Source organism: Bombina bombina, chromosome 5, assembly GCF_027579735.1.
Source record: "Bombina bombina isolate aBomBom1 chromosome 5, aBomBom1.pri, whole genome shotgun sequence".
In the NCBI taxonomy this organism is placed as follows: domain Eukaryota; kingdom Metazoa; phylum Chordata; class Amphibia; order Anura; family Bombinatoridae; genus Bombina; species Bombina bombina.
In genome coordinates this window covers 261,914,332-261,930,905 of record NC_069503.1, presented here as the reverse complement: position 1 = coordinate 261,930,905, position 16,574 = coordinate 261,914,332, and the positions used below count along the sequence as shown (strand labels likewise).

At 37.9% G+C, this 16,574-nt stretch overlaps 1 protein-coding gene across 3 annotated transcripts in view; it reads left to right on the top strand.

Moving 5' to 3' along the window:
* The window catches only part of ARL5B (ADP ribosylation factor like GTPase 5B), a 128,627-nt gene that overhangs the window by 78,211 nt on the left and 33,842 nt on the right, over nucleotides 1-16,574 (top strand). For all 3 annotated transcript variants that reach the window (XM_053713970.1, XM_053713969.1, XM_053713968.1), the window contains exon 4: nucleotides 12,377-12,460. In XM_053713970.1, coding sequence (XP_053569945.1) covers nucleotides 12,377-12,460 — 84 coding nt within the window. The remainder of the gene's footprint in view (nucleotides 1-12,376; nucleotides 12,461-16,574) is intronic.

Below are 16,574 nucleotides of genomic sequence, written 5' to 3'. Positions count from 1 at the left end.
TTAGCCAAAATGCCCACTTATCAGCGAAAGCGCGACTGCTCTGTTTTAGAAAATACCGAAGAGCATGAGGACGCTGATGATAATGGTTCTGACATGCCCCTACACCAGTCTGAGGGGGCCAGGGAGGTTTTGTCTGAGGGAGAAATTTCAGATTCAGGGAAAATTTCTCAACAAGCTGAACCTGATGTGATTACATTCAAATTTAAATTGGAACATCTCCGCGCTCTGCTTAAGGAGGTGTTATCTACTCTGGATGATTGTGACAATTTGGTCATTCCAGAGAAATTATGTAAGATGGACAAGTTCCTAGAGGTCCCGGGGCCCCCCGAAGCTTTTCCTATACCCAAGCGGGTGGCGGACATTGTAAACAAAGAATGGGAAAGGCCCGGCATACCTTTTGTCCCTCCCCCTATATTTAAGAAATTGTTTCCTATGGTCGACCCCAGAAAGGACTTATGGCAGACAGTCCCCAAGGTCGAGGGGGCGGTTTCTACTCTAAACAAACACACTACTATCCCTATAGAAGATAGTTGTGCTTTCAAAGATCCTATGGATAAAAAATTAGAGGGTTTGCTTAAAAAGATGTTTGTTCAGCAAGGTTACCTTCTACAACCAATTTCATGCATTGTTCCTGTCACTACAGCAGCGTGTTTCTGGTTCGATGAACTAGAAAAGTCGCTCAATAAAGATTCTTCTTATGAGGAGATTATGGACAGAATTCATGCTCTTAAATTGGCTAACTCTTTTACTTTAGACGCCACTTTGCAATTGGCTAGATTAGCGGCGAAAAATTCGGGGTTTGCTATTGTGGCGCGCAGAGCGCTTTGGCTAAAATCTTGGTCAGCGGATGCGTCTTCCAAGAACAAATTGCTTAACATACCTTTCAAGGGGAAAACGCTGTTTGGCCCTGACTTGAAAGAGATTATTTCAGATATCACTGGGGGTAAGGGCCACGCCCTTCCTCAGGATAGGTCTTTTAAGGCTAAAAATAAACCAAATTTTCATCCCTTTCGCAGAAACGGACCAGCCCCAAGTTCTACATCCTCTAAGCAAGAGGGTAATACTTCTCAAACCAAGCCAGCCTGGAGGCCAATGCAAGGCTGGAACAAAGGTAAGCAGGCCAAGAAACCTGCCACTGCTACCAAGACAGCATGAGATGTTGGCCCCCGATCCGGGACCGGATCTGGTGGGGGGCAGACTTTCTCTCTTCGCTCAGGCTTGGGCAAGAGATGTTCTGGATCCTTGGGCGCTAGAAATAGTCTCCCAAGGTTATCTTCTGGAATTCAAGGAGCTACCCCCAAGGGGGAGGTTCCACAGGTCTCAATTGTCTTCAGACCACATAAAAAGACAGGCATTCTTACATTGTGTAGAAGACCTGTTAAAAATGGGAGTGATTCATCCTGTTCCATTAGGAGAACAAGGGATGGGATTCTACTCCAATCTGTTCATAGTTCCCAAAAAAGAGGGAACATTCAGACCAATCTTAGATCTCAAGATCCTAAACAAATTTCTCAAGGTTCCATCGTTCAAAATGGAAACCATTCGGACAATTCTTCCTACCATCCAGGAAGGTCAATTCATGACCACGGTGGATTTAAAGGATGCGTATCTACATATTCCTATCCACAAGGAACATCATCGGTTCCTAAGGTTCGCCTTTCTGGACAAGCATTACCAGTTTGTGGCACTTCCATTCGGATTAGCCACTGCTCCAAGAATTTTCACAAAGGTACTAGGGTCCCTTCTAGAGGTGCTAAGACCAAGGGGCATTGCAGTAGTACCTTACTTGGACGACATACTGATTCAAGCGTCGTCTCTACCACAAGCAAAGGCTCATACGGACATTGTCCTGGCCTTTCTCAGATCTCACGGGTGGAAAGTGAATGTAGAAAAAAGTTCTCTATCTCCGTCAACAAGAGTTCCCTTCTTGGGAACAATAATAGACTCCTTAGAAATGAGGATTTTTCTGACAGAGGCCAGAAAATCAAAACTTCTAAGCTCTTGTCAAGTACTTCATTCTGTTCTTCTTCCTTCCATAGCGCAGTGCATGGAAGTAATAGGTTTGATGGTCGCGGCAATGGACATAGTTCCTTTTGCGCAAATTCATCTAAGACCATTACAACTGTGCATGCTCAGTCAGTGGAATGGGGATTATACAGACTTGTCTCCGACGATACAAGTAGATCAGAGGACCAGAGATTCACTCCGTTGGTGGCTGACCCTGGACAACCTGTCACAAGGGATGAGCTTCCGCAGACCAGAGTGGGTCATTGTCACGACCGACGCCAGTCTGGTGGGCTGGGGCGCGGTCTGGGAACCCCTGAAAGCTCAGGGTCTTTGGTCTCGGGAAGAATCTCTTCTCCCGATAAATATTCTGGAACTGAGAGTGATATTCAATGCTCTCAAGGCTTGGCCTCAGCTAGCAAAGGCCAAATTCATACGGTTTCAATCAGACAACATGACGACTGTTGCGTATATCAACCATCAGGGGGGAACAAGGAGTTCCCTGGCGATGGAAGAAGTGACCAAAATAATTCAATGGGCGGAGACTCACTCCTGCCACTTGTCTGCAATCCACATCCCAGGAGTGGAAAATTGGGAAGCGGATTTTCTGAGTCGTCAGACATTTCATCCGGGGGAGTGGGAACTCCATCCGGAAATCTTTGCCCAAATAATTCAATTGTGGGGCATTCCAGACATGGATCTGATGGCGTCTCGTCAGAACTTCAAGGTTCCTTGCTACGGGTCCAGATCCAGGGATCCCAAGGCGACTCTAGTGGATGCACTAGTAGCACCTTGGAGCTTCAACCTAGCTTATGTGTTCCCACCGTTTCCTCTCATTCCCAGGCTGGTAGCCAGGATCAAACAGGAGAGGGTATCGGTGATCTTGATAGCTCCTGCGTGGCCACGCAGGACTTGGTATGCAGATCTGGTGAATATGTCATCGGCTCCACCATGGAAGCTACCTCTGAGACAGGACCTTCTTGTTCAAGGTCCGTTCGAACATCCGAATCTGGCCTCACTCCAACTGACTGCTTGGAGATTGAACGTTTGATTTTATCAAAGCGAGGGTTCTCAGATTCTGTCATTGATACTCTTGTTCAGGCCAGAAAGCCTGTAACTAGAAAAATCTACCATAAAATATGGAAAAAATATATATCTGTTGGTGTGAACAAGATAAAAATTCCTAAGATTCTATCCTTTCTTCAAGAAGGTTTGGAGAAAGGATTATCTGCAAGTTCTTTGAAGGGACAGATTTCTGCTTTATCTGTTTTACTTCACAAAAAGCTGGCGGCTGTGCCAGATGTTCAAGCTTTTGTTCAGGCTCTGGTTAGAATCAAGCCTGTTTACAAACCTTTGACTCCTCCTTGGAGTCTTAATTTAGTTCTTTCAGTTCTTCAGGGGGTTCCGTTTGAACCCCTACATTCCGTTGATATCAAGTTATTATCTTGGAAAGTTTTGTTTTTGGTTGCAATTTCTTCTGCTAGAAGAGTTTCAGAGTTATCTGCTCTGCAGTGTTCTCCTCCTTATCTGGTGTTCCATGCAGATAAGGTGGTTTTGCGTACTAAACCTGGTTTTCTTCCGAAAGTTGTTTCTAACAAAAATATTAACCAGGAGATAGTCGTGCCTTCTTTGTGTCCGAATCCAGTTTCAAAGAAGGAACGTTTGTTGCACAATTTGGATGTAGTTCGTGCTCTAAAATTCTATTTAGAGGCTACAAAGGATTTCAGACAAACATCTTCCTTGTTTGTTGTTTATTCTGGTAAAAGGAGAGGTCAAAAAGCAACTTCTACCTCTCTCTCTTTTTGGCTTAAAAGCATCATCAGATTGGCTTATGAGACTGCCGGACGGCAGCCTCCTGAAAGAATCACAGCTCATTCCACTAGGGCCGTGGCTTCCACATGGGCCTTCAAGAACGAGGCTTCTGTTGATCAGATATGTAAGGCAGCGACTTGGTCTTCACTGCACACTTTTACTAAATTTTACAAATTTGATACTTTTGCTTCTTCTGAGGCTATTTTTGGGAGAGAGGTTTTGCAAGCCGTGGTGCCTTCCATCTAGGTGACCTGATTTGCTCCCTCCCATCATCCGTGTCCTAAAGCTTTGGTATTGGTTCCCACAAGTAAGGATGACGCCGTGGACCGGACACACCTATGTTGGAGAAAACAGAATTTATGTTTACCTGATAAATTACTTTCTCCAACGGTGTGTCCGGTCCACGGCCCGCCCTGGTTTTTTTAATCAGGTCTGATGATTTATTTTCTCTAACTACAGTCACCACGGTATCATATGATTTCTCCTATGCAAATATTCCTCCTTTACGTCGGTCGAATGACTGGGGAAGGCGGAGCCTAGGAGGGATCATGTGACCAGCTTTGCTGGGCTCTTTGCCATTTCCTGTTGGGGAAGAGAATATCCCACAAGTAAGGATGACGCCGTGGACCGGACACACCGTTGGAGAAAGTAATTTATCAGGTAAACATAAATTCTGTTTTTTTGTTGTTTAAAAAGAAAGATAATCCTTTTATTACCCATTCCCAAGTTTTGCAAAACCAACACAGTTATAATAATACATGTTTTACCTCTGTAATTACCTTGTATCTAAGCTTCTGCTGACTGCCCCCTTATTTCAGTTCTTTTCACAGACTTGCATTTTAGCCAGTTAGTGCTCACTCCTAGGTCACTTCACTTGCATGAGCTCAATGTTATCTATATGAAACACATGAACTAATGCCTTCTAGTGGTCAAAATGCATTCAGATTAGAGGCAGTCTTCAAGGTCTAAGAAATTAGCATATGAACCTCCTAGGTTTAGCTTTCAACTCAGAATACCAAGAAAACAGAACAAAATTGGTGATAAAAATAAATTGGGACATTTTTTAAAATTGCGTGCCCTATTTAAATCATGAAAGTTTTTTTTTTTTTAGACTTGACTGTCCATTTAAGATTGTGCCTCACTTGTAATCTTGTGAAAGCTCACAACATGTATGCCCACCCCAGCAAAGGCAGCATCACTTTTCTTTTTATTATTGTATTTATTTTTTATGTATTAGGGAATCTATTACTGCCCCAGTGTTATCTACACTACAGTGTAGTTAAAAAAAACTATTCGATTACTAATATAGATAGATTTAGATATATAATACAACAGAAGTGAGTACCCCCCTGTGCAATACCACTTCAGTGTCAAATGATTCAGAAGTGTAACTGCATTACATATACATTGTATGCGCTTAAAGGGCCATAATACCCAAATGTTTAAACACTTGAAAGTGATGCAGCATAGCTGTAAAAAGCTGACTAGAAAATATCACCTTAGCATCTCTATGTAAAAAAGAAAGATATTTTACCTCAAAAGCTCCTCAGTAGCCACCTCCCATTGTAAACGATTTCTAAGCAGTATTTTAGTGTGTCTGTCCTGGGACAGCTGGAAGGATGAGCCTCGTGAACTCTCATATTATTTCACCAATCAGGTAAAGGAAGCTTACTATGAAATCTCATGAGAGTTAAGTCAAATCTCATGAGATCACAGTAAGAGTTCATGACCTCAGCACTGCTGATGCTGATTGGCTGCTGTTCATTTCTTCATTTTTTTTTTTTTTTTACCTGCAGCTGGGAGCAGGTGAAGTATAACTTTTTACACAGAACTTACTCTGCTGAGCTGAGGAGATTGTGAGGTAAAATATCTTCCTTTTTTACATAGAGATGCTCAGGTGATATTTTCCTGTCAGCTTTTTACAGTTATACTGCATCAGTTTCAAGTGATTTAGCATATGAGTATTATGTCCCTTTAAGTCACCAGAAAACGGTTACATATTAACAAATGCAAAGTAATTTAACAATTCCTCTAAAACCTTTCTGCTTATTCTAAACAACCTTTTCTACTAAAAAAAAAGTAATAAAAAGGAAAGTACAAATAGATGAAGTGCACCGCATCATTATTTATTCATCTATATCACCTTATGCTAGGCGATCGCCACATAAATATATCATAACACTCTGTTCCTATTAAATTATCACTAATTTTTTTTTTAAGCGAAATCTCTCTTTACGTCACATGAAAGCTTGCATATCTATATTTAAACCTTTAGGTTGCAAGCACTCTAATTTGTGGATCCAATATGTTTCCTGTTTAAAGGGACAGTAAACCTAAAAAATAATGTTATATAATTCTGCACATAGTGCAGAATTATATAACATTATATTAGCCTTATCGTTATAAAACCTTATTTCCCCTTTGAATTTTTTTAAAATATGAAAGGTTTTCAGACCCGCTCTCTGCGCTCTTCTGAGCGGGTCTGTTTTTATTACACAGCGCATTGGGCCAGCTGTATAGTTGCAGCCCGGCCCGACCGCGCCATAACACTAAGTGCAGCTCGCTCCTGCTGTCAGACAGAGCAGGAGCGAGCTGCACTTAGTGTTATGGCGCGGCCTGGCCGGGCTGTGACTATACAGCTGTCCCGATGCGCTGTGTAATAAAAACAGACCTGCTCAGAAGAGCGCAGAGAGCGGGTCTGAAAACCTGTCATATTTTAAAAAAATTCAAAGGGGAAATAAGGTTTTATAACGATAAGGCTAATATAATGTTATATAATTCTGCACTATGTGCAGAATTATATAACGTTATTTTTTAAGTTTACTGACACTTTAAGTCTCACAAGTCTGTTTTCATGTGAGGGAGCAATCTATTATGTGTTGAATTACACTCATGGACCTGCATAAAGTGTACTGACACGCTATGTTTATTTTTAATATTTTTCATATGCTCACTTAAACATGTTCTGTTCTTCAGTTTCATTCTATCAATATATAACAAATTGCAGCCGCAAGGCTGAACATTACACAACATAAATGGAGTTGCAGTTTGTTGGATGTTGAACACACCTTTACTTGAATTTAACCAAATCGTACCCACATCGCGAATGGTTTGCCGGGATCTTGGCTTACTTGGAGCCAGAAAATTCTTCAAGTTTTTCCCTTTTCTAAAAGTGATCTTAGGAGGCTCTCCTAAGCAATTCTGTAAAATGGGATCTGTTAAAAGGATTCTTTTTTAAATAATCTGAGCACCCTCACTATATGATGTGATGAATCTTACTGGGGGCTGTGAATCATGAAACTGTTTTTTGTTGATCCCATTACTTCTTGTTTTAATTAAGATTTTCTATTCCTATTAGTGGCTTTATTTCTGACCTCTTTCAGCAAATAAATCTCATATCCTTTCTCAATACATTTTCTATCTAGAATATCTGTTTCTTTTTAAAAGTTAGCCTCAGAAGTGCAATTCCTTCCAAGTCTCAAATATTGATTAAAAGGAACGTTGTTCTTCCAATTCTTTAAATGAGCACTTTTGGCATTAATGAAACTGTTCCTATCTGTCGTTTTACGGTAATTAGATACCGCAATTTTCTCTTTCTTGTCCTTATATAACATCAAATCTAAAAAGTCTATTTTAATATTTGAATGCCGTTTAGCAAATTTAACCTTGCAGTTTTGTGCCAAAGAGCAAGCAAAATGTTGTTTTTGTTTTTTTGTTTTTAATTCTTGGACCCTGTCTATATAGGTTGACATTATGCAATTTCCTTTCCACAATGTGATCTGTCAGGTAAACTCCAATTTCCAATGATAACCCCTGAGCCAAGCCTGAAGCACTTTCCGGTCTGTATTTCAGAGGTTGATTTTGTAAGAAGTGCACTGTCCGTGGCTTCATTTTAGGACGACGGCTACTGCGGCTCTGATTAGTGGTAGTTTGGCTCGGTCTGTACCTCCAGATTATTGCTGCAACTGTTTTGACTGCTTTTTTAGTTGACCACTGATTTTTCCTTCACTGATTTTCCTGTATCCTTTTCCATCTTTATGATTTCTCACAATCAGTTTTTCTATTCCTCTGGGAATGCTTTTCCATGTGGAGCCATGATGCAGACATGCAGATAGACATAACCCAAAGGTCCAAAACTGAGAATGTTCTGGTGTTCACAGGCCATTTTATTACCATGTTCATGCAATTAGGCTAATTGGAAATCACAGATGTAATCAGTTTGGTTCAGTGATCTAACTTGTGTGTCAGTGACCACAGGTTTATTTGCTTTTGTTGCATTAAGTTTCTACTTTGGGACGTATATTTTTAATATAATCTTTCTAAAATGTTTGTTTTTGATTGTTCATAAGAGGAAATACTCTACTTGACAACTTAGAAATAATGGAATTATTGAGAGGTGATAACATTTTAGATAATTTGACATGTAAGTGATATTGCACATGGGTATACTCACTTCAGTTATATACCGTATATACAAGTGGTCTTTACTTTGCTTATACTGGCTATTCTTACACCACCTTTTCATATTGAGATTTCTATTTTCTCTTTCTGTATATCAAAATATCAAGAGTATTGCAGTTTGCAGTGGTACCTTTTTTATTGGACCAACCTAAGCTTGTCTTGTACTGTGTTATGTTCTTCCAATAAAAAAAGGTACCACTGCATACTTCAATACTTTATTTTCATATTTAAATACTGGACTAATACGGCTGCTACAAACCGTGGCCGGACTGTTATCCGACTGACGCTTGTCCGACGGACAATATTCCGAAAGACATTTATCCGGCTGCTGGGTGGGAATGAAGCTTAAAAATCACGGTTTTATAAAATTTTCAATAGTGGACTGACAAAAGACAATTAAATCAACTTATATATAATATTTATAACATTTTTAATAGTGGACTGACAAAAGACAATTAAATCAATTTATATACAACATATTAATTATAATATTATAATTATATTATGTGTTAAAAGTACATCGTGAGGGTAGGGACCCATGGATAGGTTCCCAGAGGCGGTTGCGGCGCCCGAGTCGCTGATTGTAACAGAAAATTTTGGATCGTATCTGCCCTCGGCCGAATGTATCTTGATTTATTTAAGTAAATCTTATATATTATGTGCTATTGCCTTTAAAAAGTTTAATCTTGAGTAAGTGTTTGTGTTGTTTTTTTACCTCAGTAGCCACAATATATATTTAAATTCTCCGCTTTTTTACTGATGACAATTACGCAATTACGTGATTGCGTGATTGTGCTGTTCGGCGTGCAGTCGGAAGCAGTGTATCTCGGACATATGTCTGACGGACGAATGTGCTTCGGCATTTTGTTCGTCGGAATTTTGTCCGAGCACCGCTACAAACTACTCTTTCTACATAGTAAGAAGAGGAAGTAACATAGCATTTGTATGCATGTTGATATACCCAAGACTTGTACTGGGACACACACTACATGGCCAAAAGTATGTATACACCCCATCTAATTATTGAATTCCGGCGTTTAAGCCACACCCATTGCTAACAGGTTCATAAATTATAGCATATAGCCATAAAACCTCCATAGATGAACATTGGCAGTATAATGGATTGTACTGAAAAGCTCAGTGACTTTAAACGTCACACTGTCATATAATGTCACCTTTGCCACAAGTCGATTAAGGAAATTTCTTCCATACTAGATGTTGCCCAATCAATTGTAGATGGTATTATGGTGAAGTGGAAGCATCTAGGACAGTGTTTCCCAAACCCAGTCCTCGGGACCCTTACTCAGGCCATATATTCATTTATATCTTAACTAGAGCACAGGTGAAATAATCAGCTGATGGGTGAGCTGATTGTTTCACCTGTGCTCTAGTTAAGATATAATCAGCTCACCCATCAGCTGATTATTTCACCTGTGCTCTAGTTAAGATATAATGAATATCTGGCCTGAGTAAGGGTCCCGAGGACTGGGTTTGGGAAACAACGGTCTAGGAGGAACAACTAAAGAGCAGGAGTGCTAAAGCATGTAGCATGTAAAAATTGCCTATCTGTTGCATCACTTGCTAAAGAGTCTTAAACTGCCTCTGGAAGCAAAATCAACACAAGAACTGTGCATCACGTGCTTCATGTAATGAGTTTCCATGGCCGAGCAGCTGTGCATAAACCTCACATGTGCAATGCCAAGCCTAGGCTGGAGTGGTGTAAAACATGCCACCACTGGATTCTAGAACAGTGTGGAAATTGTTCTCTGGAGTGATGAATCACGCTTTACTATCTGGCAGTCTAATAGAGCAATCTGTGCTTGGCAGATGCTAGGACAACGCTACCTACTAGAATGCATAATGCCTACTGTAAAGTTTTATGGCTGAGGGATAATGGTCTGTAGTTGGTTTTTCCAGGGTCTGAATAGGTCTCTTAGTTCCAGTGAAGGGCCATCTTAATGCTACAGGATACAAAAATATTTTGTGCAATTGGGTGCTTCAAACTTTGAAGTTTGGTGAAGGCACTTTCCTCTTCCAGCAGGACTGTACCTCTGTGCACAAAGTGAGTTTAATGAAGACATTGTTTGAGTTTGGTGTTGAGGAATTTGAATGGTCTGCACAGAGCCCTCACCTCCCAGTGAACTTCTTTGGAATGAATTGGAACACAAATTTTAAGCCAGACCTTTTCGTCCAACATCAGTGCTATGACCCCACAAGTGCTCTTTTGGCTGAATGGACATAAATTTCCACAGACGCGTTCCAAAATCTTGTGGAAAGCCTTCCCAGAAGAGTTACAGCTGTTATTGCCACAAAAGAGATGCCAACTCAATATTAATGCCCATGGCTTTTGAATAAGAGGACCACCAAGTTTATAAGATGGTCAGGTGCCCACATACTTTTGGCCATATAGTGCATACAGTATATAATTGCCTGTTGAAGTCTTTGAAAAATGTATCTGCATGTTGACAAAGAGGGGTTGGGTTGGATTGATGATTTTTACAGGTCATCAGTAATTGGCTTTTTTACCTCATCTGCCAAATATTAATTATGTTTATTTGTAATACGTTGCCAGAAGCTACAGTGTGAATTGCTGTAACATTCACCCTAAGGCTTTGTTACTCTGGCACCACTAACTTATCTGTGGTGAAGCAATGACCAAGTACGTAAAGTAGTTTTATATTAGTTTATTTCTAGGGTCCTCATCAGTAAATGTCACTGCAATAACAATAGTTTGGCTGCAAAAATATTAAATGCACAATGCTGCCATGGTCTTAGCGTGAACACAGACAGCATTTCTACTAGTGGGTTGAACACCTGTTAACTCCTTGAATGCCAAAGAGGGTTGCACTGTATTTCTTAATGTTTTACAGCCTTCTCTGATATAGGGATTAACTGTAAACCTAAAGGCAAGTTGCCAAAACCCTCAAGCCTCATATCAAGGTCATCAACTGTGACATTCTCACACCTGTTTTTCTTAAACTGCATGATCTCAATAAACTCCATCTCTGTGAGATTGTGATAGGCAGTCTTATGAGTATAAAATGCAATTGGATATCATTTGTAATGACAGTATCAGCAAACTGTGTAAGTGTTTTTTAAAACCATCCTTTAAAGGGACAAGAAACTTAATTTTTTTATTTTATACTGTAATTCAGACAGAACGTACAATTTTAAACAACTTTCCATTTTAGGTCTGTTATCTAATTTGCTTCATTCTCTTGGTATCCTTTTATGAAGAAATGGCACTGCACATGGGTGAGCCAATAAGACATGCAAGTGCAGCCACCAATCAGCAGCTCTTGAGTCTAACAAAGGTTTACTTTTCAACAAATGATACCAAGAGAATGAAACAAATTAGACAATAGAAGTAAATTGGAACATTGTCTAAAATTGCATGCTCTATCTTAATCATGAAAGAAAAAAATTGGGTTTACTTTCTCTTATCCAAAGCTTCTAAATGTATTATGGATCTTTAGGACATTAACAGATAATTGCTGTTAAATAATAAAGTAATCAGTTTAGTCTGTATCTCTCTCTCTCTCTCTCTCTCTCTCTCTCTCTCTCTCTCTCTCTGATATGGGTGTGTATGTACGTATATGTATATATATGTGTGTATATGTATGTATGTGTGTGTATGTATATATATATATATATATATATATATATATAATGTGTGTATATAAATTAGGACTTAGCTTTTAATGAATAGTTAGGTTAAAAACGCATAACGTTTCGGAGGCATTCCACCTCCTTTTTCAAATGCATGATACATACTGCTTTTTGTACTTTCCAAAATGTCTGTATCATGCATTTGAAAAAGGAGGTGGAATGCCTCCGAAACGTTATGCGTTTTTAAACTAACTATTCATTAAAAGCTAAGTCTTAATTTTTCCAGTGAGTGCCTTTTATCTACATATGCATATGTGTGTGTGTATTATATATATATAATATTTAACGTAAACATAGAGGTAGAACTATTTAGAGTCTTCTGTGAAGTTCCTTAGAAAGCTAGATCAGGTAACTTAAATCAGTGCATATTTTTTGTTATTAACCAGATCTTATGCTAAGATTTGAAATCTTATTTTTGCTTTCTCTATAGTTTATAATCCTGGTTGTCGACAGTACAGACCGAGAGAGGCTGTCAATCACAAAAGAAGAACTCTACAGAATGTTGGCTCATGAGGTATGTTATTTACCGCAGATAGAGGAGACTTATTTTTAACTTTAATTTCTAAGCTCTGGCTCTTCTTGATAATCCAGGAAATTCTTCTTAGATTTCAACTATCGAAATACTTTAAAGGGACAGTCTACGCCTTAGTCCTCTTAAAGTCTTTCCTTGGATTAAGCTACAAATAGCCTCCTGCACCCTTTCTATATCTCATGCAGCAGGTACGGTAAAAAAAAGTTATTTTAAAATGAATATTGTTTCTGGCCACTTTGAAATGGCTGCCAAGCTCTGCCCACTGATGACATCATCTGGGCAGCATATAGCGTCTAATCACAAAAGGCTCACTAGTTGGATTCAACAACCTGTCAATGCTATTTAGCAGAGTGCATAGATGCAGCCAAGATTATGATGTCATCAGTGTACTATCTTCCTGCTGGTACTATGTATACAAAAGTAATACAAATGATAGAAAGCTACATTCAGGTTTATATATAAGCTATTATTATGGCATGTAAATTATTGCCTGAATGGAATAAGATATTGTTGATTACACTTGACTAATCCCCTTTCCAAGCTGCCCCATTTTACAGATGGAAATATTCAGGAATCCACAACTTTTCTGGTCCCAAGCAGTTTGGATAATGACTGATTTGGATCAGTTATGTTAGATTTGATCATGGTGTGTAGAAGCAACATTGGAAATAAAAAATCACTATTTTTAAATGGCCTTTTAGATTTTAGGTCAGCTTTACTGGTTGCTTCCGACTGTTAAGTGACTTGGGCTAAGTCAACACTTAACCTTTACTGTACAACCAACCTGCATAGCCCTTGGTTTTGTTTAAAAAAAAATGCTGACTTGCTAATAAAAGTATAGCAAGTTTCTGCCCTCTTAAAAATGACAATTTTAAGTTGTATGATCTACAGCTATGCTATAGTTTTGACTAAAAAAGCCTGATCATATTAAAGGTTTATTATATTTATTATTGAATTCTGTATAGTAAGGAAAGGCCCTAAATAAATTCATTGTTTTTACCAGTTTTTTTCCCTGAAAGGCTGACATGAATCCAACAGAATTCTAAACGCTGACCTTACAAATTCACACATTAATAGGAAAATATAAAAGAGATAAAGCAATCAAAGAGACATAAACCCATCATTTTTCTTTCATGATTCAGATAGAGAATACAAATTTAAACAACTTTCCATTTTACTTCTTTTATCAAATTTTCTTTGTTTTCTTGTTATCCTTTGTTAAAAAGCAGGAAGGTAAGCATGTGTCTGAGTACTATATGGCCTCAGTTTGTAATAATGTTATACATTAGCAAAAGCACTTGATGGCAGCACTTTTTTTCTGCCATTTAGTTCTCCAGACACATGCATGCTACCTGTTAAAATATATCTTCAACAAAGAATAACATGAGAACAAAGAAAATGTGACAATGAAATTAAGTTAGAAACATTTTTTAAGTTGTATGCTCTACAGTAAAACTACAAGGTAAAGTCAACAGAGCATACAATGATAAACATCTCTCCTGTTCTATCAAATTTGCTTCATTCTTTGGTATTGTTTGTCGAAAAGTATATCTAGGTAGGCACATGAGCAATAATGCACTACTGGGAACTAGGTGGTGATTTATGGTTGTAAATAGAAGTGTCTTATTAGCTCACCAGATGGGATCAGCTTGCTCTCAGTAGTGCATTGCTGCTCCCCTTCAACAAAGGATACCAAGAGAATAAAGAAAATTGATACAAGTAAAATGGAAAAAGTTGCATGCTCTGTCTAAATCAGGAGCATCTAATGTTGACTTTGCAGTCTCTCTAATGGCTAGAGCAAAAAAAAAAAGTACAAAAAAGCAAAATGCTATCAAAAGGACAGTTTTTTAAATGCATTTAAGTGTTTGTTTTTTGGCAAATGCAATAACAGTGTGAAATATGCAGTACCAAATACAAATTTATACCTATTAAATTATAAAATAGTTTTAATTTGAAATAATATTGAATTAGATTTAACACTATATTTGTGTATCATTTAGTATTACATTTTAAGGGAAATGGTAGTAAAAACTGCACTTTTATAATTCAGACAGAGCATTCCATTTAAAAAAATCTAATTCACTCAGGAAACATCCACGTCTTTAGTACCTTATTACTACAGTGTTTGTAGCATTGTTATACAAGCAACCTGTAGAGGGCGCTTTAGAGTGCTGTAACCATACATTCTATGGTAAACCAAGCTGTATAGCTAGAGACACTGTTTAAAGGGATAGGAAAGTCAAAATGAAACGTGCATGATTCAGATAGAGCATGTCATTTTAACACACTTTTAAATTCACTTCTATTCTCAAATGTGCTTAGTTCTCTTAGTATCCCTTGTTAAAAATGAATACGCACATATCATACACTAGTGGGGCTGCTGCTAATTGGTGCCTGCACACATTTGTCTCTTGTGATTGGCTAAATAGATATTTTCAGCTTCCTGTCAGTAGTGCAATGTGATAATAGGATTAAAGTTGTTTAAAATTGTATGTTCTATCTGAATCCTAAAATAAATTAAATCCCTTTAATTATTTTTACTGTTTTTTTTATTTAAAAGAGACTACAGTGCTTTTTTTTTTTATCATACATAGTGTGCATGCTTCTGAGCCTATTTCAGTATGTTCTCTTGTAAAGGAGCCCTTTCAAGTAAATTAAAAGGGACATGAAACCCCAAATTGTCGATTCATATAAAGTGTTCAGTTTTAAGACACATTTCAAGTTACTACTTTGCTTAAATGTACTTAATTCTCTTGGATTCGTTTTGAAAAGCAGGCAGGTATGTAGGTTCAGGTGCATGCAAGTGTCTGGAGCTCTATATAGCTGCAGTTTTGCAAAATGTTTTTAACAACATTAAACCTTGTACAAACATGGCTGCCATCTTGTGTTCAAAGACAAAGAAAACCATGGAAATGTACATTTGATAATAGAAGAAAATTGGAAACCATTTTAAAATGTTGATGTCCATGTCCCTTTAAAGCATTTGATGTATTAAAAAAAAAACACACAGATGAAACACAAATACGTGCTAAACTACAATACAATAATATTAAAGGGACAGTCGACTCCAAAACATGTTGTTTTTAAAAAAAAGATAAATAACGACTTTTACTACATATTCTCTAGCTTTGCACAACCAACATAATATCAATATACTTTATAACCTTTAAACTTCTACCTGTCTCTAAGCCACTACAGACCGCCTCTTATCTCACAGCATTTTATGCTATAGCTTTTCACAGCAATACACTGCTAGTTCATGTGTACCATATATATAACATTGTGCTCGCTCTCATGGAGTTATTAATGAGGCAGCACTAATTGGCTAAAATGCACTTCTATCAAAAGATCTGAGATAAGGGGGCACTCTGCAGAGGCTTAGATACAAGGTAATCACAGAGGTAAAAAATGTATTACTATAACTGTTTGTTATGCAAAACTGTTGAATGGGTAATAAAGGCATTATCTATCTTTTTTAAAAATAAAATTCTGGAGTCGACTGTCCCTTTTAAGTAAATCAGAAAACTGTTTAAGCAAACCTTTGGCTGGATCGGCATGACCTAGTTTAACTGACCTCACAACTTTTTTCAAACATAAGTTTGTTGGAAGTTTGCAGATTTCTGGATAGACCTGTTTGACTCCTTATGAACGATTACAAAGCAAGTAAAAAAGGACGTTTACTTCAGAAGAAACCATTTGGGCAATTACAGTATTTTCAGAATCCCTATCCCTCCAATATATATATATATTTTTTTTCAATCAATAGCCTTTTTTATTTTTATGATTTTACTTTTGCTTTTTACATTAGTGCATATACACAAATCATTGTTTCTTTGTTGGTTTGTTTTGTTTTGTTCACTCTAAGGCAGTGGTTCCCAAACTTTTTCATTTCACTGCACACTTAATGTTTTAAGATTTTTCAAAGGCACCCCAAGTCAAACCATAGTTCTATATTACATACCTGACAGTTGCAGTCTGCAGTTGGTGGCTTGGTGTGATTAGTATTAAACGCAAATTATCACACATTTACACTTAAATGAATAAAATCATAAGGAACCAACAATCTTTTATTTGAAAAGATTTAAGAGCGAACATC